The 20,800-nt window shown below is 36.6% G+C and overlaps 2 protein-coding genes across 7 annotated transcripts in view; both read right to left on the bottom strand.

Annotated features, from left to right (window-relative positions):
• Window positions 1-1,490: 1,490 nt before the first annotated feature.
• Window positions 1,491-11,646, bottom strand: CFAP298 (cilia and flagella associated protein 298). Of its 3 annotated transcripts, none has more exons than XM_063305431.1 (8): window positions 11,530-11,646; window positions 9,608-9,748; window positions 8,876-8,992; window positions 7,147-7,214; window positions 3,735-3,893; window positions 2,568-2,699; window positions 1,939-2,034; window positions 1,491-1,845 (listed from the first exon to the last, which is right to left on the bottom strand). In XM_063305431.1, exons 2-8 carry the CDS (start codon window positions 9,744-9,746, stop codon window positions 1,735-1,737), a joined length of 822 nt encoding a protein of 273 aa, XP_063161501.1. In that variant the 5' UTR covers window positions 9,747-9,748; window positions 11,530-11,646; the 3' UTR covers window positions 1,491-1,734. The 3 variants fall into 3 exon arrangements, with proteins under 3 accessions (XP_063161501.1, XP_063161499.1, XP_063161500.1); XM_063305429.1 differs by having other exon boundaries at window positions 8,876-9,043; window positions 11,530-11,641; XM_063305430.1 differs by lacking the exon at window positions 11,530-11,646 and adding an exon at window positions 11,305-11,383 and having other exon boundaries at window positions 8,876-9,043.
• A 3,371-nt stretch (window positions 11,647-15,017) lies between these two features.
• SYNJ1 (synaptojanin 1) overlaps window positions 15,018-20,800 on the bottom strand; it is a 61,200-nt gene continuing 55,417 nt past the window's right edge. For all 4 annotated transcript variants that reach the window (XM_063305425.1, XM_063305427.1, XM_063305426.1 and 1 more), the window contains one exon: window positions 15,018-16,148. In XM_063305425.1, the coding sequence (XP_063161495.1) occupies window positions 15,339-16,148 (810 nt within the window). In that variant the 3' untranslated portion in view covers window positions 15,018-15,338. The remainder of the gene's footprint in view (window positions 16,149-20,800) is intronic.

The following is a 20,800-nucleotide window of genomic DNA, read 5'->3' as shown; positions in this document are numbered from 1 at the left end:
ACACACAAAACACTGCTATAGCCAATCAGGTATTTTACTATATCCAATCAGGTGTCTATTCTAATTTACATAATTCTATATGCATCCTCTTTGTTTTTAGGTTCTGCTTCTTCTGCCTTCAATACCATAATAAACAATCCATGTTTTGACATAATTGTGTGCTGGTCTCCAGTATAGACAAACTTTTGGGTGAATTTGTGAGAAACTTCTTTCCTTCCTTTGTTAAGAAAGGACACAGGAGGACCTTAACTGGGCAATGGCACACTTAAATTGCTAATGAAGGGCTTTCAGCATGGTTAAGACAAAGTTGAAATGTTTTAGAAGAACTCTAGTAAAATTTCCCTCTTATGAAGGATGTTGAGAAATTAATAAGGAATGAAAGCACTATGAAAATTATGGAGAGACACTGAATGAAAGTTAATAGTCAAATTACTTTCCTTCAGTGACTATATTTTTTACGATTTCAAGAAATTAGTTCTGTGCTGCATTTGATTCAAAAGTCGTATATTTAGGAATGTACAATTAAACATTTTTTCAGAAGACTGCTGTTAACAGTGAATTCTGGAAATGAAAAAAATAGCCCCCCTTCCAAATTCTATTATTGCCTTTAGAAGATAAAGTCCCTTATGTGGTTTTTGAGATATTTCCATTCCATTTCTGCTCAGTTCTATAATCTGAAAATTAATTAATTTCATGTTTTCTCTAAACATGCCTTGTATGCTTAGAACAGATTGCAGGCTCTGTTAAGAGAAAAACAGCAACCAACTCATTGACCCTCTGATTGAGGGTTCAGGCAGGGTAACTAGGTATTCTAGAAACATATATATTAATAAAAATGAGTTCATGGTGGGATACATAATTCATCATTTGTCTATACAGTTGTCAGGGTTCAAGCCCGCTTACGCTTAACTAACTATTCATAACAACTCTGAGGAATAGGTTAGATGAAGAGATAACTAGCATTGCTAAATGTTTTCCGTGAGGCTTCTCAGATAACTAATGTGCCTCTGCACCATTCAAAGAACAAGCTTTCACGAAACCCAGATAATTAACTGGAGTCTTACTGTGTAGTCCCTTTCTCCCCTCATGCTGACTACTGAGCTATTGTTTTATGGATGTTCCTAATGCACTTTGCACTAAAAATCCCTCTGAATCCTTCATGGCTTGCTGATGGGTTTTTGCCAGAGCAGAAACTGTATCATTCAAACAAGGCATAGTGCTGTCAGGTTCTCATATTGGCACTATTCAAAGATTGTATCTACCCAACTGGATTGTCTGATATTCCTTACAGGTTGCATCAACATGATGTTCTAAACCCAATATTGGTAAGGCATCATGTTTTCTGGAAACTTACCTGGTATATCACATTCTTCCCCCCCCCCCAAAGTTTGAGTTTTCCGGTTTAAAAAAAAAATGCAGTTCCCTCTAAGATAAGTTATACTATTTAGAATAATTTTATTTAGAATGAAAAAAAAAATAGAAGCAGAGGGACAGTTTTATTGTTTTTAATAATAGTTTTTAATAATAATGAGATAGCCATGTTAGTAAACTTTAAAATGTGAACTTCTGGTCAACAAGCCTAGTAATGTAGGTTTATAGAATACAATGCAACCAACATTATAAATAAAATAGAATATTTTATATAATTTTTAATGAGTAAATGTGCACTGATATTACCAACATAACTTGCTGTATTAGTCTCTTATAACAATTTCTTTTCTTGTACAAATAGCTTTATCTTGGTCTCCACTTAATATCCTTGACACCATGAAAATGTCTTTTCAAGGCATGACTATCAGCCCATTCAGAATCTAAAAATGAATCATCATCATTTTCTTCTAATTTCTGGAAAATATGAAAAGAAAATGAGTTATACATTGCAAATAAAATGCAATATATTGTTTTCAATAGAATACACACAGCAACAACATCTGATACCTTGAGTTCTTCTTGCCTTCGGTGATAAAGAAGAATCATCTGTTTGTGTTCTTCACTACTTATGACTGGTTCACGTGCTGGAGCACCTTGCCCTTTCTGGAAACAACAGAAGTTAGGTATATTTCAACCTGCCTTAATCTGACAAGGGAAGGCCTATTGTTATGATGAATAAAATGTGGGGAGAGGCAGACACTAGACCCTCTACAACAGGAATAGGCAATATGCAATTCCAGATGCTAAACTGTAATGTCATCATGATGAATGGTGAAGGATGTTAGGAGTTGTAATTCAGCACTATGTGGAGTGAATCACGTCTACTTCTGCTTTACAGAGCCATGTTTCTCTGTACTGTGAGATATCCAACAGCTAAATTTGGCTACCTGCTATCTGGGGCAGAGGGAGAGCTTGCCATAATATTGTCCTTAGTGCAGAAGCATGATTATCCTATTCATCATTTTTATAGCAATAAATGAGGTCTGCTTGCTTTTGAACATCATGCTTACCTATATCAGCATTAAGAAATATAAAACATATAGTAAAATCTGAAATATAATATATCTGGCAAAAGTATTGTTTTGGGTGACAAACACCCAGTGTAAACCCATATAAAAACTCTCACTTATACTTACTTTTTGTATTTTGATAATAATTTTAGTTTTCTCATTTTTGCCAACATAGTCAGAAAGCTGGTTTGTTCTTTTCAGTTCCTTGGCTGCCCACCACAATTGTGCCTCTGGTTCTTCAATGATCTCAAGAGCAGCCTGTAACAAACTGAGCTTTACAATAGGCAGAATCCATGGCATACGAGCAGAAGTCTGCTCACACGATAGACTTTCCTCCTTCTCCTCCCTAGTCTTTGAATCTGCTCTGAAAGATTGAAAGATTTCCTAGAACATTTGGGGAGGCTATATAAGAGGCCCTCAAAAGGAGAACTGCTCACCTCACTCACTCAGTTACTACGAATCATCCGTAACTGAAACGGATTCATTAACACACACACAGATTAGAACTTATAGTTTCTTTTGCAGAATGGTGGGAGCAACATGTCTTATAGTATCATGTACTCCTTATCAACACATTTTACTGAACTTTCAGAATCAAGAGAAACCTGTTGACCTCCCTGAAAATAGCAACAGAAAGAAAGAAAATGGTGATATATATGTGTGTCTTATATATTAAGACACACATATATATCACTATGTATTTAGCGGTACTGGTACACTGAAGTACATATTCTTCAAAAACAAATGTGAAAAGTTTAAGTATTGGCAGTATTAGTACCTGGGGAAGTTGCAGATGTATATTTTTGTTTTGTTATTACTAGTTGGCTTTCAGTTAGCATTAGTATTATCAGTGAAATGATTTTTGCTTATCAAATAACTCTGTGAAGGAAATACAAGAACTTAAAAATGCTTGGGTTTAACAGTGGTGAGGGATGGCATAATTCATTATCAGTTTTTTTTAAAAAAAATCTTCAGCATTATCTTTGATTTCCAAGTCTAGTACATAACACTTTTTAAGATGGATTTTTTTTCCAACAGTTCCAGCTACCAAGCAGAGGTAACAGAAAGGGAAGTTTACTTTCTTGCAATGAAGAAGTAGCAAGGGGAAGAGGTCTTTTTTAATGTAAATATATAGCACTGTATAAAATTTTGATATACTGTACAGCAGTATAGAAACCAAATAAACACATAGATAAGGAATAAATTACATTTTCTAAACATCTCAAACTTTTCATTCTAGGAAGAACAATATTTTTTAAAATTAGAAACCATAAAATCAAAACTAATGATTACATGAGTTCCTGCAAGATCTTCTTTATCCTCAAACTCCATTCTAATTGGGTCATATGGAGGTAGCCCCATTGGATAAACAATCATTACAGCTCCTCGGAGCTGGTCTAGTGCATCTTTCACCATACTGGTAGTAACACATACATTGGCTTGCACTTGTTTCTGCAATACAGAGAGAAGCAACTTAAATTAATAAACTAACATACTAGGGAAGAAAGAATTCTTCCTCTGAAATCTACAAGGAGACAGCACAATATGAAAATAAAGTCAAGTAACAATTTTCCCCCCCAATTTTTAGAATAACATTTCTCTCTTCGTTAGCATTATCTAGTACCAATTTATCATCTATTCAGAATGAATTATATTAAACATTTTGTACACATGTTAAAAACTGACCATCTGCTTGCTTTTTCTAATGAAATTAACAGCTATTGGTATTATTGTCATAATTACTTCAATTGTGAATAGGGAGCAAGAAGGGGATTCCTTGTGGACAAGAACTATTATTTCATCTCTTGATGCTTAGAGATTATTTGAAGAAAAATAATGGGGATTAAACATTTCTCCAATGGCTCTAAACAGCTAGTCTACTTAAAAAAATCAATGTGTCTGCTGGTGATTTTAGCTGTTACTTTGCCCTTTTATATTTATAGCAATACAATTTCAATTAAAATGTATCTGTCCAAAGGGACTTCATATGTATCATGCAAGTATATAAATGTTTATAAGTGTATAAACTATAAACATACAGTTACTGATTATCCCACTTTGACAACAATAACAAAAAACCAAACTAAATGGAGGGGTGTTGTGAACTATAATATCTGCAAGCATATTTTCTGTTGCAATTATTCCAAAACAAGTCCCGTATCTTAAATATGCAGAGATTAATAACAATTCTTTGGACAGTATGCATTATTAGAACAACTATTGTTCATAACTAACTTAGTTATGAACTAAACTGAATCTTTCACATAATACAATATTCCCATTATGTGGCTTGTTTAGATTTGCCTTAGTATCTTTTGGGAAAAGAATTTGAAGATGGTGGGGCTTCAGTTAAAGGAAATCCTAGATGAAATGGATTATCTGAGTCATCTTTAATCGAGGTTCAGAACTGGGCATGGGACCAAGACTGTATTGGTCGCTGGTAAATGAACTGCATTAAAACTTGGGTAGTGAGTTTATCCCTCCTAGTCCTACTAAGCCACTTGGCAATGTTTGACCATAGTATCCTTCTGGACTGTCTGCAGGGGAGGGATACTATTTTCCTCTACTTCCTAAGTAGGTGTTTTCATCTGATAGACATAAGATAAGAACGGTCAACCTTATGGTGCTGTTAGTGTAGCATAGGACTAAGCTCTCTCCTCCATGTTATTTAAAACCCAAGCTCATTTGTCAGCATGAGCTGAGGTATAAATCACCAGCCAGGCCAAGCTGGAGGCACAGGAGAGGTCCTTAGTATTTGGAAGCTAGGAGAAAACAAGCTTAAACCAAAGCAATAGGGGTGCTAGCTGTCTCTCAGTTCTGAGATTAACTGGGGGTGGGGTCATGCACTCCCTGAATCAGCAGATCTACAAATTGGGGGTTCTCTTGAAGTCACAATTCCTGCTTTAGCACCAGGTAGAGATTGTGGCCAGATGAACCTTTGCCTAGCTTCATCTGGTGTGTCAGTTGCAGTCCTTTTCTGAGTGGGAAGCCTTATGATAGTGAGTCATGTTCTTATCACCAGTTAGACTACAAACTCAATATGGGACTACCTTCAAGATGATTTGGACACTGCAGTTCATTCATGTGGAGGCCTGGCTACTGTCAGGGATAGCAGCATAATACTTGTGCTACAGTGGTTGTATTATTTGCCAGTAAGTTTCCAAGTCATATTCAATGCACTAGTATTAACCTATAAAGCTCTACATGATTTGCTTCCTGCTTACCTTCAGCACCATTTCTTTCAAATAAGATATCCTGTGTGATCACTCCATAAAAAAGGATCCCCAGTCTGCAAGACTTCAAGAGGATGAAGGTCTGGAGACAGACCTCCTCTATAATAGCCCAGACACAGATTCATAAAATTGGAAGGGACCTTGGAGTTCTAGTCCAACCCTCTGCCCAGGACAGGAATCCTCAGATCATTCCAGAGAAAGGCCATCTAATCTTTGTTTGACAACCTCCAGTGAATGGAGTACCCATGGCTCCAGGAGGCAGGTTGCTCCACCACTTAATAGTGCTCATTGTAAGTAATTCCTCCTTATTTTGAGTTTGGATCTCTCTCTGTAAAGCGTCTACTCACTGGTTCTTGTCCTATCCTTGGATACTATGGAGAACAAATCCACAATCTGACAGCCTGTGACAGCCCTCTAGTATTGGAAGACTGTTATCACATTTTCTCTTAGCCTTCTCTTTTTAAGGCTAGACATACCAGTTCTTTTCACCATTCTTCATACGATTTAGCCCCAAGCCCCTTACCCCCTTTGTAGCTCTTCTCTCTACTCTTTCCAGTTCCTCAGCATCCTTCTTGCATTGTAACCACCAGGCAAGTATTCCAGATATGGTCTCACCAATGCAGCGCAGAACCAAACTATCACTTTCTATGATCTCAACAATCTACCTCTGTTGATGCAGCCCAAGACTGCACTGTTTCTTTGGGAAGCTAAACCACACTGCTGGATCATGCTTAATTTGTAGTCTACCAGAACAGTCAGATCCTTCTCACAAATACTACTGTCAAAGCAGGTACCACCTATCTTGTACCTGTGCATCTAGTTTTTCCTACCTACAGTAAGTGTTGAACCTTGCATTTCTCACTGAATAGTATTTGTTGGATAGGACTCAGTGTTCAAGTCTATCAAATTTCTTTTGAACTTTGAGCCTGTCTTTGAAGGTATTAGCTTTATGCAACAGCTTATCTCCAAGCTGCTGGCATTCAGAAACACTGAAGAAACAGACCTGTTTTAATAGGTATTCAGGTGCAAGTGGTGGAACTAGGTTGCCTTTTTGTTTTGGGTGGATTTTAATTCTGGTTAATTTTTAAATTTGAAATGACAAATTTTAATGAGGGATTGAAGGATTTTTTAAATTATTATTATGGATTTTATTGTAGTAATAAAGTTGTTAAGTGAGATTAAGCAGTATATACATTATGTCATAGTCAAATAAATAAATAAGAAATTCAGTCATTTAAAAAACTCTTTTATGACTTATTAGATGTGAACCCAGGGATTGTGGTTATTTAATCAATAAACTGCTATTAAATAAATGCAGGCTTACTTTAATAGGTGGTTTGTTTTAGAATCAGATTTCCTGCTATTCTTTAAATAGCCTAAGAACAATTGCTTCTGATAACATAAAAATGCTGGCTCATAAATTATATCCAAATTAATGTATCATATTTCATACCAACAATATTGTCTCTTACCTTAGATATCAGTGCCTTAGCTTCTTCTACGGTTGCTTTTAGAACTTGTTTCATTTTCTCATTTGGAGCTTAAAAAAGGAAATATGCAGATAATAATATACAGTATTATATAACTATGGAAGAGAAATAAATAATAACGTTTTGCTCTGAAAGAGCCTCTAAGTTAAAAATCAGATATTGTCAAAACTCCTATTATCTTATTTTAAACTCTATCCAATATTAAAAGATCCCAAAATTCAGTGATTTACAGACTCTGGGCTTTAACTTATTCCCATTAAGAAAGTTAAGTAAGAGTGTGGAATTGGCCCAAGTGAGCCAACAACAAAGCAGTTGAGCAAGAATGTAGAACAGAAAAAATCATGTCTATTCAGGAATAAATCTCAGCAGGGATTAGTCCTAATTTACAAAAAAAAAAAAAAAGCAGCACAGCATGATATTGGAGCCAGAGGTAAAAAAGAATAAGGGTTAAACAAAAGAAAGCAAGCTTATACAGCAGTGAAAAAATGCAGACAGTAGCAGGCTCTGTTAAGTAATTTAGCCCAATTTAACCATTGCATTTGTCAATATAACATGTTAAAGAAATACGTTGGCAGTGAGATATAAAATAAAAAGAAGGCAGTGCTAATGCCTTCTTACCTAGCACAGCACAGATCCTGGAAGCTTTGTAGGAGCATATCAATGTAAGACATACATAAGCCCCAGATGGCAAGGGGAATGGAAAACGAGAGCAGTGAACAGACCAGTAGTAAGCATGCCAAGTAGCTTTATATCATCTCTTGCTATGAACAAGCATGCTAGAGAAGCGCCACATTCCTTCCTCTTCCACAAAGAAGTACCAACAGTAATGAAAGCAATGAGCCGTTGACTAACTCTTTTGAAAGGAGAGTGGGACTGCTGCTTTTCAATGAAGGGAGTCAAGTGGTTACTACCAGCTTCTGTGAATTGCCAGTATGAGAGAAAAGGCAGAAAGATGGCAAGTGATTGGTGAGGGATGAGAGGGACACCTGCAAAATTGACTGTATCGTGGAATCTGTTAGCAGATTATGGCTCATGTACCTCATTAAAGTATAGGCCCTAGAGCGAGATGGAATTAATGGAAATGTGAAAAAGTCTATTGAAACATCTACATAGAATACTGACACAATAAATAAAAGAGAATGCAATAATTAAAATGATGCAATAAATCATGAAACATTTCTCTGGAATAATTCAGTTTTTAATCATTTAATAGCTTCCTAAAGGCCCATAGGGAGGGAGGGGGTGAGTCTAATCTCTAAGGGGCGGCCATTCCAAAGCAACAACATTGCTATAGTGAAGCAGTGCCGCCTAGCCCCAGCTCCTCTCCCATCTTGCAAGTGTAGAATCATTAGCAGCTGTTCCCTATAAGATCTAAAAGATACTTGGGAGAAGGTTGTCCTGAAGATACCCAGGTGCCAAGCCATGAAGGGCTTCTGTAAAGCCTTAATACCAGAACCTTAAATAGTACTCAGAAATCTAGTGTTAAAAGTCTAAAGAGCATTTTCCTTTCCCAGTAATACTGAACTTTAGAAACATGATTTCGATTCTGTTGCTGGCTGAACATTCTTGCACAAAGGGTACAATGTTATATCTATTGTTGATATTTATTAATCAAAATTTGAAAGTGTACAATATGCCAATGTATTTTTTATACAACCTGGCAAGCTATTTATATGCAAAAAGATATGTACCCATATATGTATTTATTTACCATGACCATTTCTTCGTCCAATTTCATCTTTTTTAAATGTGCTTCCACCACTGGGAATACACTTTTTTGCCCATTCATCCTTCAGCTTCAGCTCTTCAATTTGTTCATCTGTCAGACCTTGCATGTTAGGAGGTGAGAAAATACCGTGTTCTGCCAGCGATTCCATTTCTTTCAAAAGAGCAAAGAGTGGGATATGGCAATGTTACACAAAATATCCGTTAACTGTCTATTTATTAGAAATTGTAAAAATAAAAGTGCCATTCTAGTGCTATAACAAATTCTGCAATTTATTTAATGTTATTATAATATATTACAAATTAGAGTAGCTGTTACATAGTCATGCTCAAAAGATTATAATGCCTTCATACACTGTAAATATTTTTAGACAGTATATTTGGAAAGACAGCAGTTAATAACAGACTGAAAGAAAGCACAAAATGCAGCACAACAGTAACCCATGTAGAAAAACTGTAGAAAAATGTACACTAAAAGCAAAATTGAATAGGTTTCCAATATTCAGACACTTTGCCTACACTACACCTTAATGTAATGGCTACAAAGACTCAAGCAAAAAGAGGATTGAAAATACAGTTTCATATTCAGAATGGCCCAGATCTGCTGGGAATCAGGTGGCATATACATTTATTATTATTGTTGTTGTTGTTGTTGTGTTATATGTTTATTAAAAAGTTTAGGTAAAAGGACAAAATAATAAATTGACATATTTAACACCTGCACAAACACGCTGAACTTTGAGTCTTCCATTGTAGATCCTGGTCACTTCCTGTGTTATATCTTCAATGGAAATGCTACATGTTGTCTCCAGGAGAAACTGGCTCTCATCACCATGCTTCACATGGAGCAGAACCATTTCTGTTGAAGCAGAAACACAAAGCAAGTGCACGGTAAATATTAATTATTAATATCTTTTAGCCTAGGAAGCCTGAGAATTTAGACCCATAGCGGAGAACATGGTTTCATGTTCACAAAGATTGTCAAAGTGTCCTGTGAGTGGTGGTGTCGTTCCACTTGGCTAAAAGAGGCAACAATAAATAAACTTTGTTGAAATCCTATAGCTTCTAATAATTATAATCTAGTACCCATTTATGCAAGAATAAATATAAAAAGAAAATCAAAGATCCAAAATAGAAAAACATAACTAGGTACAATATGAAACCAACATAGGAAAGCAAATACACACACACACACAACACAGAATCAAGGCTGGTGATAATAACATACATTAATATCACAAAACAGGCTCGTTTAACATTCTGGACCAGTATGTGGGGGAAGGGAGCTCAATCCAAAGAGCATGTGCAGCAACAGAGAGGGCACATCTCCCAGATCCTATTAAATGGCACTGCTTTAGAAATGGGACCTTGAGCATGTCCACCCTGTATGATGGGCAAAACAACTGGGAAAAGGCAGTCCTGCAAATAACCCAGTCCTGTGTCATTGTACTCAGAAGCCAATAGAGAGACTCTGCACAGGTGCAGTCTGATCTAAGGCTGCCATCCGTCACCCATTCTAGGCAGCTCCAAAGGCTTCAGCTGAACCATGAATCAAAACTTCAGTTCCCATCAGGTCCATCAGGCCTCCATGACACACTGATCCAACAGGTTCTTTCTCCCTGCAAGTGGGGGGAAGGGCAGCTGTTGAAAACTCCAGGATTAACTGGGAGTGATCTGTCCATGAAAAGCTTCATCTCCCAACTCCAGATCATGTTGCTACTGCACCTAAACAAAAAACATATCTGGTGTATGATTCCTCATGTGTGTCAGGCCTTCAATAACCTGGGTCAGGTCCGTTCTTGCCATAGTAGCCATGAATTCCCAAGCTGCTTCTGACTCTGCCCAGTGAAGGAAGATTGAAGTCCCCCAAAACCGTAAGCCTTGGGAACTATACCGCTAACCTGGACATGGCATTCCACTTGAGTAGGGAAGCAGCTACGCAGCAAGGTGGCAATCCCATCTATCCCTAGAACACACATTCACCACAGGATCTCACATCCAATTATCTGTGAAACAACACCCCTGAATGTCACAAGATCTCCCAGATGACAAAATCTACCTCCTGCCTCTGCCCTAGGGTTGCAGCTGATGCCAGACACAAAACCCAGTTGGGCACTGAAGTAGAATTTGGAGACAATTTTTAGAGAAACCCCAGTTGTATATATTAAAGAACCTTTAGAGTAGAATTAGTAAGATAAAAGACTGTTTATAAAACCCGGATAAAATGGGCCTCATTTCTTCATTTCCTACAACTTTTATATTGTTTTTTTTAAAAGAATGTTTCTTTGACAGTAACAGAGAGGCAGAAATCCAGCAGAAGCAGTTTCCTCATCAACGCACAATCAATCTGGAGAAAGAAACAAAGGCACAGAAAAATAAGCAGAAAAATGACTATGCACAAAGAACGTAGAAAACCTTGGAACTGGAAACCAGCTTCAGTCCCATAAATAATTGACTGTATTTATGAAACTCATCTGTCACAATTGTTGAGAAAACAGTGAAAACGAAAGGAAAAAGCGCCTGAGAAAGGGCGACGAGGAATCATTTGTAGTCGGTATCCATGGAAACCAAAGGACGCAGTGGCCGAACAACAACTGGATCTTCTCTATGCTCCAACAGCCAGAACAGAACATTTCTTACCTGGATCCGTCAATCTATACCTAAGTCTGGAGGCCGAACTTCCCGCTCTGCAATAACAGAAGCGCGGCAGTAATCGGTGCTCGGTGCTCGGTGCTCGGTGCACGAAACGCTCCTCTCGACCCCGGAAGCGATCGTCCTGAAAGCCAATCCCAGATAGGAGCTCGGCGATGACCTCGCCGAAGCAGCACAACTTCCCAGTCAAAGACACCGACACTGCCTCTAGAAGGGACAGAGCACTTTTCATTGGGCCGGCTACGGTTGCTATAGAAACACACTTTGCTGTAGAGAGAAGGAAATGTACGAGCACTCCGAAGCTGTTTAGTCTGCGAACTGTAGCCGTCGACAGCAACGTCCTCTCTAGTGACTCTATACTGTCTTCTGTGGAATCTTTTGCGTAAGGCTGAAAGCAGGTTAACTGAATTGCATAGCTTCAAAACGGATCTCAACTATTGTCCGCCTTCTTCTTCCCTACCATCCTTGTGGGAGCCCTGAATGCAGTGTAATAGCACACCATTTTGTATTACCATTTTGCGTGATTTCGCATTCTTGATTACACTATTTTGTAACATTAAGCTTGCCTAATAAAGGTTGTTGTTTTTACCATTGATGTGTGTTTCCTGTAGCCCACATGGCTACTTCTGCTTTTTTGGCAGTCTGCATTATGGTATAAGCCCTCCTCTCTCCTCAGTCCTGCTGTGTTGCCTCATCATGGCAGGGGAGGGCATTCCTGGGAGGGATGAGCAAAGAATGCTGGAGTATGCCAAGTATCCCAACAGGGCCACCCAAAGCACAAAAGTCATCCCAGTTGCCAAGATAAGCAGACACCTATATTGGACAGCAGCAATAGAGGAAGATGCTATAAATGGAGCATCCCTTTAGTGACAATGGCAAAAGCATCATTTCATACTATGTAGGAAAAGGCAATGGTAAACCACTCCTATATTTTATCAAGAAAAAAATATGGAAAGACAATATACTGTAAAGCGATAGTGCCAGATAATGGGTTCCTCAGTTCAGATGGCACTCAACACATTACTGAAGAAGAGCTGAGGATCTTTTGAGTATTAATGTTGTTTATGATGTGAGTAGATTAAAGCCTTTGGGATGACTAGTTGCTGATGCTGCCATGCAGGAAAAGAAAATCTGAAGCTGCAAATCGGGAGCCATTATGTGAAGGCCTAGCTCTCTGGAGAAGTCCATAATGTTGGGAAAGGTACAAGGATGGAGAAGAGGACAATCAGCAGCAAGCTGTATGGACTAAATTACAATGGCAATGTATGCACCATTGGGATAATTGAAGGACCATGACGGGGGCAGATTGTCCTGGAGAAAAGCTATGTGGTTGCTAAGAGTTCATACCACTTTGATGGCAATTTCCAATTGTTATTTATTAATCAAATATATATAGCTGCACATCTCCATCTAAGACTCTGGGCAGCTCACAAACAAATAATAGCAAGAGCATTGTCCTAAAAAGATTATTGCAGCCATTCCATGTCTTCTATTTTTTCCCAGGTCTACTTTTACAAGTTACTCCTGTTGGGGCATAGAAATTGAGACAGAATTACCTGAGAAGGGGGTAAGAACCAAGCAAAACAATCAGACCAAATGTTCTGCAAAAGCATTCATCAATCATATCCCTTCAAGAAGTTTGTTGGCTCCTGAGATCTAGGCCTTTATACAAAGATCATCTTGAGAGTTTAAATATCTGAAAATCTTAAGTCCACAAGGGTAAGCCAAATTCTAACAGCATCAATAATTGGAGATATATTCCTAAAGATGGGAAAATTTATTTCAGAATGTAACATATTTCACAGTATATGTATATGCAGTACTGTAAACCATCAATATTAATATTGTAATTTTGTAATGGAGATAATCAAATATTGTGTACCACAAGCAGTAACTTGTTACACATTAACAAAGCAATTTGCACAGGAAAACACTTAATGAAAATATATAGCACTTTAGACTGTTGTAACTTTGATTCTCTAGTATTGATTTCCTTTAGCAATACACATTATAATAGTTAACTATTCATCCTATGCTTATACATGCTTTGTTGCAATTTTTGTGGTACTTTGCTGCCAGGTTTTATAATCCATTGAAGATGCTGAGGCCTGTATTTGAAATTTAATCGGAAAATTATAGTAACTGAAATTAAATATTCAAGCAAGGATTACATATAAAAGAACGCTAATTGCACTATCCAGAATACAGTTGTGTTGCTAACATTATACCAATGCATGATCACACAGATGTTAATAATCACATTATGGAAACAGAAAATTATAGTTCCACTGCCGTTTCAAAATGTACAATTTTAAAAGCACAATATAGAAGTCACTGTATTTAATGACTGTAGTTAATGATTAAGCAGTGTTATATGAGATGATTTATATAAATACATTAGAACAGTATTAGATAATTTGAAATGATGGTTTATTTTTACTGCTCCATGGAATGAGATGTTTTACTCAGATACCAGAAAAGGAAAGTATTTTGTAAACAGCGCATATTATAACAGTCTGCTAATACAGCAAAAGAAACAGACATATTTAGCATGGTCCTTCTCAAAAAGATTTTCATAAATTTAAAAAAGCAAGCAATATAAATAGTTGTGACAATATGACTAAGAAAGACTATATCTTGCTTAACAGTAGTATTGAACAGACATACATTTCCTTCATGACATGAAAATACTACATTTAAATGCCATCTGTTGCAAAAGTTATGAAGGCAAACCATTTGCAAGTTTACAAAGCATTATGTAAGGGCTTATAGAATCTGCCTCTAGAAGCATCACTGCTTCTAGAAGTGATCAGAAGCAACACTGATGTTTTGTCTGTGGAAACTGATGCATTTAACTTGTCAGAATAGTACATAAACCATTGTTATGTTTGTTGATATTATATCTGAGACACATTACTTCTATATACTGTAAAGGAAAAAGGTAGCAGGGTTGAAATATATGGACCAAGTATCCAATTACTTCTTTACACAGAACTACCTATCAAAAATGAATATAAAGTTTCCTTCACTTAGAAAGCCACATTCATATTAGAACAGGAAGCTTTTTAATGCGAATAGTGCCAGGAGGAGGAGGAGGAGGAGGAGGAGGAGGATAATAATAATAATAATAATAATAATAATAATAATAATAATAATAATAATATGCTGTAGCTAATTTTCTCATGTCTGCAAAACAAAACATGTGCAATGACAGGAAAAATATATTACTATATATTGTTTAAAATTATTTCAATTGTTGGAGGAATTCACTTCTACAAATCTTCATAAACCTCTACTATAATTTATTTCCCAACTTTAACCTTAAACAATTGCCATCTTAATTAAACTTTGACAGTTCTTTGGAGAATACTTATAAATATACTAGTTATCAGATACTGGTTCTATGTTCTAACAGGGGGGCATTTAAAATAGTATTTAAATTCTTATATATGAATTTTCAAGAAACGTTTTTTAAAAAGTTATGTGCATTATTCAGAGAAAGCAATACATGCTTTCTTGAAAGAGAGAATACTTAATTTTATACTTTCCTATGAATTAGAGTGGAATTTAAACAAGCATAACTTTTCCTTGCATTGTGTCCATTAAAGGAACAGAATGAGATCACTAGTGGGATTAATTTTGTGCATGACTCCCTACCCTGCCACCTTTATGTAGTGACCTAAACGTTAAGATTCAGTGCATCTAATTGAAGTATTGCACATACAGAATTAAATCAAATCAGTGCTCAGTTCTATTAGTTAACTTTTAACAAATCATTTTTACCCAGTTTAAATAATTTATCTTTCCATAAAATCTTGTGTCGGTAATACTTTAGGTGCTAAACAAATTAAAGGATCTGTAGCTGATTTGGTGCTGGCAGATCTGGATGGTATAGGAGGTGCAGGAGGAGGTCTTGCTGGCAACAGATGAAAAGAGTCAGAGCTTTTGTTATGGCCACTGTAAACAGTAAAGTCAGAGTCAGTGATATTTTGTTCAGTGCCCAGTGAAAAACAAGTTGCTTGCAGGGAAGAAGCTCTCTTTAAATCAGTGGGATTTTCTAATGGTTTCAGGGTTAACACTAAATCCTCCTCTTCAAATGTTACCCATCCTTTTTGTTTTCCATTGTTAGATATAGAAGACGTACTCTGCAAACTAAAATCATCTTCAAATGTATCAACATAAAATGTAGCTTTGCCTTTTTGATGAATAGAAGGCTTTAGAGATGGAAATCGATAAGAAGTGGGTCCTTCTGCTGTACAATGTGAGGTTGCTCCAAATTCTTGAGTTTCTGTTCTAAATGGATTTCCAGCTGTAATAGTTTTTTCAGTGAATGGATTTGTGTTATTTAATCTGGTAGCAAATGGATTCAGAGAATTGCAGTTGTGTACCTCAGGTTTACTGTGTGGCATGCTTATGTTACTGAAAATATCAAAATTGTCTGTTGCAGAAGGCAACTTTGTCAACTTCTTTTGTTTTAAAGAAACAATCGGTGACATTTGAACTGACTGAATCTTAGATTCAGAAAGCAGCTGAAAGGACAGATTTTCAAAAGGATCATTGTTTAGTTGTGTTTCAAGCTGAATAGTGTGAACTCCATTTGTTCTAATCTGAAAAATAAATATAATGTATAAATATGTAACTTGTCTGATAAAAGATATCCATTATTCATGAAAGCAGCAGTGGATTTGAACATCTGCCTTTTGTAATTTGCTTTATACTCAAAAAATATTCATTGGTTCCTTTCTATACAAAATTTTCATTATTTTCACTGCACTATCCCTGCCAGAATATATACACAAATGAACCTATTATATACACAAACAGACTTACTATATACTTATGAAACAAAAATTACAGGAAATCTTATGATCAGAACAGAATGTTTATTACTATTGGGTTAAAAGCACTATACTTTATGGTATAAAGAATTAAAGCATTAAATTAATAAAAATTCACATGCAGAAAGAAGTTAATATGAAATATTTTTCATAATGAAATCTTAGTAATTAGGTCTCAAGCCTTCACATTTTTAAGTACAAGTTATATTAATTTGAAAAGGGTAATATGAAAGTTCCACTCATATTGGCCAAAATAAAAAATATTTTCTCTATTATCTGTCTAAATATGCATAGAAATATGTCCCATGAATTTCAACAGAATTAAAGTTCAGTGAGAATGGAAACCAAACACAAACCTCAGTCCCTACCAAAACGCCCCCAAATCCAATGCCTACCTCTAGTAAGCTCAGACAATTGCCCTAAGGTGACTCACGCCAATGGCCTGGCTCACCCTCCCAGCATATGGAAGGTAAGATGCCCTGCTGAGTACAGGAAATGTCTTTATGCTTAAAGAAAAATTGTTTTTCTTCATTAGGGCACATTCTACATATTTCTTTTAAATAATTAATATTAAAATACCTGTTATGTAAGCATAAGTGCCAATGAATATAATAATGGGACATATAATGTAAAGCCATCAAAAATTATGACTAGAAATATTACACTCCAATATTGAGATTACATTTAGCAAACCTTAACCTGAAAATTCAATATACTTAAAAATCAATTATCAATATATAACACTAAAGCTTAACTGCAGAATAAATAGAAATAAAACAGTTTAGCATACAGCAATTAACTTACTGTGTTTATGGGCTAAGCTATTACCAAAACCAAAAATAGCAGACCATTACTTCTTAAATTTAACTAGATTACGCTTGTTTCATTGATCACAGAAGCAAAGAAGTCTTTGCTTTTCTTAAAGATGTTAAGATTAACTTCATTTTAAAATTAAACTAGGTAGATTATATATTAAAAGTCAACTTTTTTTTGAATATATGACAGAGAAAAGTTGACTTAACCGAAAAGAAAATTTCAAACCAGTGTTTTTTCCTGGTTCTGTAAGTTGTCTCAGTCTACTTTTGTTGATCAGTGTTAAACAGTTTCAGATAGTGAAAGAATCAAGCATCCTCAGTTGCAAGAGTTCTCAAAATGTGAGTAAAGTCCAGTTGAGGAAGTGTAAATGAGACTTCAACTTTTCATTTTATTAAATAAACTGCTAAATTGTTCTGCTCCCTTTTACCATGGCAATAGAAGGAAGCTATGCATCCCATCTCTCTTGTCAATTAATAGTGTCAGGGACAAAAATAAGGCAATTTTCCATAGATGTTAAGTCTTTCCAGGGTGCTGCCATACCACTTACCACTCTCTCTAGTTTCAAAGAGTAGTTAGTACCAATGGCTATTTTTAAACATCTTTATTTATTTGATAGAAGGTTGTATAACACAATTTGAAAACTCTTGCTCTACAGGGCATAGCATATCAAGTTAAATAAGTTGCCTTATATGTCAATAACATGATGCATATCTGCCTATTCATACAGGCGGGTGATTTCAGTGCAAGCACAGATGTATGAACACAACTGTTCATACATCTTTTATGCTAGAACTTATGGAGAACATAGAATGGATGAAAAAATGTAAGACCAGTAAAGAGTCAGGTACCTTTTACCCTGATGGTTGATCCTGCTTGTGAGAAAGAGACAGACACCAAAGGAAAACATTAGGAAGAAATCCAAGGTAACATGCTTCAAGAGACTCAGCATTAGGTTGGCCCAATTAAGTGGAACTATAATTAAGTATAATGTACATACAGACATTGTTCCTGCACTAACCTGAGTGGCTCAAAATAAACAGCATTTCACTGTGGCCCTGATTTATAAAGAAAGCTGCTATACTGAAGTTGCAAGAGTATTTTTTGGTTTTTTAGGATTTTTATGGCTTTGTCTTAATGAAATGGGTATATTCCTGCCCTTAATCAAACCTTTCTATATCCTTATGAAAAGTTGGTCAAGGTATGGGGTGGGGTATGGAGAGACTCTTGAAATATAATTGGATATAGGGCAAAGGTTACAGTAGAGAAGGAATGAAGTTAGCAGAAATATCCTTGGCTAAAGAGTACCATTACTGGATAGAATTCTTTAAACTGAATTTAAAAATTCTTTATACACATGACCCCTTTAATCTTGGACATAAATTTTCCAAAGACAGCTTTAGGAGACCTGTGAGAATGGAGACAGTCAGGCATGATCAAAAGTCTACAGTGAAACTGTTTTGATTTATTGCAAATGCAAATTTAAAACAGGCTAAGGTGCTTAAGCTTGGATTCCTATGCTCAAAGCTTTCTTTTTGACTTGACCAAAGGAAAATGCTATTCAGACTATATGTTAATGCTTTGCTAATCAGTTCTATTACCTTGATCTTCCCCAAGCAACAAACCATCTGTCATGAGTACTGATGGTGAGCAGGAGGGGGCCCCTATCTAGGGGGGAAAATGCATGTGTAGTAGTGAGAATTTGAGCTGTCATTCAGAGAGACACAGAACAGACCCGCCTTGACTTTGGGGGTTTATCTGTATGGGTTTTCTCACGCTTCTTCAGTTTGTTAGGATTTTCTGTCTAATGTAGCAGTAATAAAACACTAGAGACCTATTCCTCGTCTCGGTGTGGTTCCTGCTTGTTAGGACACCATCTTACTGTACCTTAAAGACTATCATGTTTATTTATGGATTAAAGCTTTGTAGACATCAGTCACATCTCAGATGCACAATAATCCAAAATTTGTAGAACGAATATGCTAGCCTTTACCAACAATATAACAATTTGTTTTACAGCAATGGAGTAACATGGCTATCCCTCTGGAAACTACCTTCCACAGATGATCTAGTAGCAAAGTTTTTTTTTCATTCTCAGTATCTCTTATCAACTCAAATGGATGAACTGATACTCTTTCCACCATCATGCAGTATTTTGTCTTCCAGATTTTAAAATTACATCTGACATAATTTTAACTGAAGCTTTGAAAGTGAAATTTTAGACTAAATATTCAATGGGAACATTAATCATTAAAAATTGAATAATAAAATGACTAATTTTAATTAGAGTCTTATGGAATGGGATTCTGAAATTTTAAGGGAATTAATTATGAGAACTGTAAATTAAGGAAGGGGTCATCTTAATTTCCCTGAGAAGAATAGCAATAAGCGGAATGTGAGAACTGAAGATGAGCCATTGCTTGGGAGGGGCTGCTTACCTTGTGATTTTTAGCCCCGTACACCATTTGGGGGGCTGCTTGTTAAACCAGAATTTTTGTATCCATAAGTAAGACTTACAGTACATTCGGAAAGTATTCAGACCCCCTTCACTTTTTTCAATTTTGTTATGTTGCAGCCTGATACTACAATAGTTCAAATTCACTTTTTTTTCTCATTAATCTACACTCAGTACCCCATAATGACAAAGTTAAAACAGAATTTTAGAAATGTCTGTAAATTTATTAAAAAGGAAAAACTGAAATATTACATGTACGTAAGTATTCAGACCCTTTGCAACAACACTTGAAATTTAGCTCAGGTGTCTCCCATTTCTCTTGATCGTTGCTCAGCTGTTTCTACACCTTGATTGGAGTCTACCTGTGGTAAATTAAATTGATTGGACATGATTTGGAAAGGCACACACCTCTCTATCGAAGGCCTCACAGCTGACAATGTATACTGTATCAGAGCAAAAGCCATGAGGTCAGAGGAACTGCCTGCAGAGCTGAGAGACAGGATTATTGCAAGGCACAGATCTGAGGAAGGCTACAAAAAAATTTCTGCTGCACTGAAGGTTCCCAAGAGCACAGTGGTCTCCATAATTCTCAAATGGAAGAAGCTTGGCACAACCAGGACTCTTCCAAGAGCTGGTCACCCGGCCAAACTGAGCAATCGGGGGAGAAGAGCCTTAGTAAGAGAGGTGACCAAGAACCCAATGGTCACTCTGACTGAGCTCCAGAGATCCCGTGTGGAGATGGGACAAAGTTCCAGAAGGACAACCATCACTGCATCCCTCCACCGATCTGGGCTTTATGGCAGAGTGGCTGGACGGAAGCCTCTCCTCAGTGCAAAACACATGAAAGCCCGCTTGGAGTTTGCAAAAAAGCACCTGAAGGACTCTCAGACTGTGAGGAACAAGATTCTCTGGTCTGATGAAACCAAGATTGAACTGTTTGGCCTCAATTCTAAATGTTATGTCTGGCGGACACCAGGCACCGCTCATCACCTGCCCAATACCATCCCAACAGTGAAGTGTGATGGTGGCAGCATCATGCTGCGGGGGTGTTTTTCAGCAGCAGGGACTGGGAGACTGCTCAGGGTTGAGGGAAAGCTGAATGGAGCAAAGTACAGAGATATCCTCAATGAAAACCTGTTCCACAGTGCTCAGG

This window comes from Candoia aspera, chromosome 5, assembly GCF_035149785.1.
Source record: "Candoia aspera isolate rCanAsp1 chromosome 5, rCanAsp1.hap2, whole genome shotgun sequence".
NCBI lineage: Eukaryota > Metazoa > Chordata > Lepidosauria > Squamata > Boidae > Candoia > Candoia aspera.
Note: the sequence above shows the minus strand (reverse complement) of the source record. Positions and strands in the feature narration are given on the sequence as shown.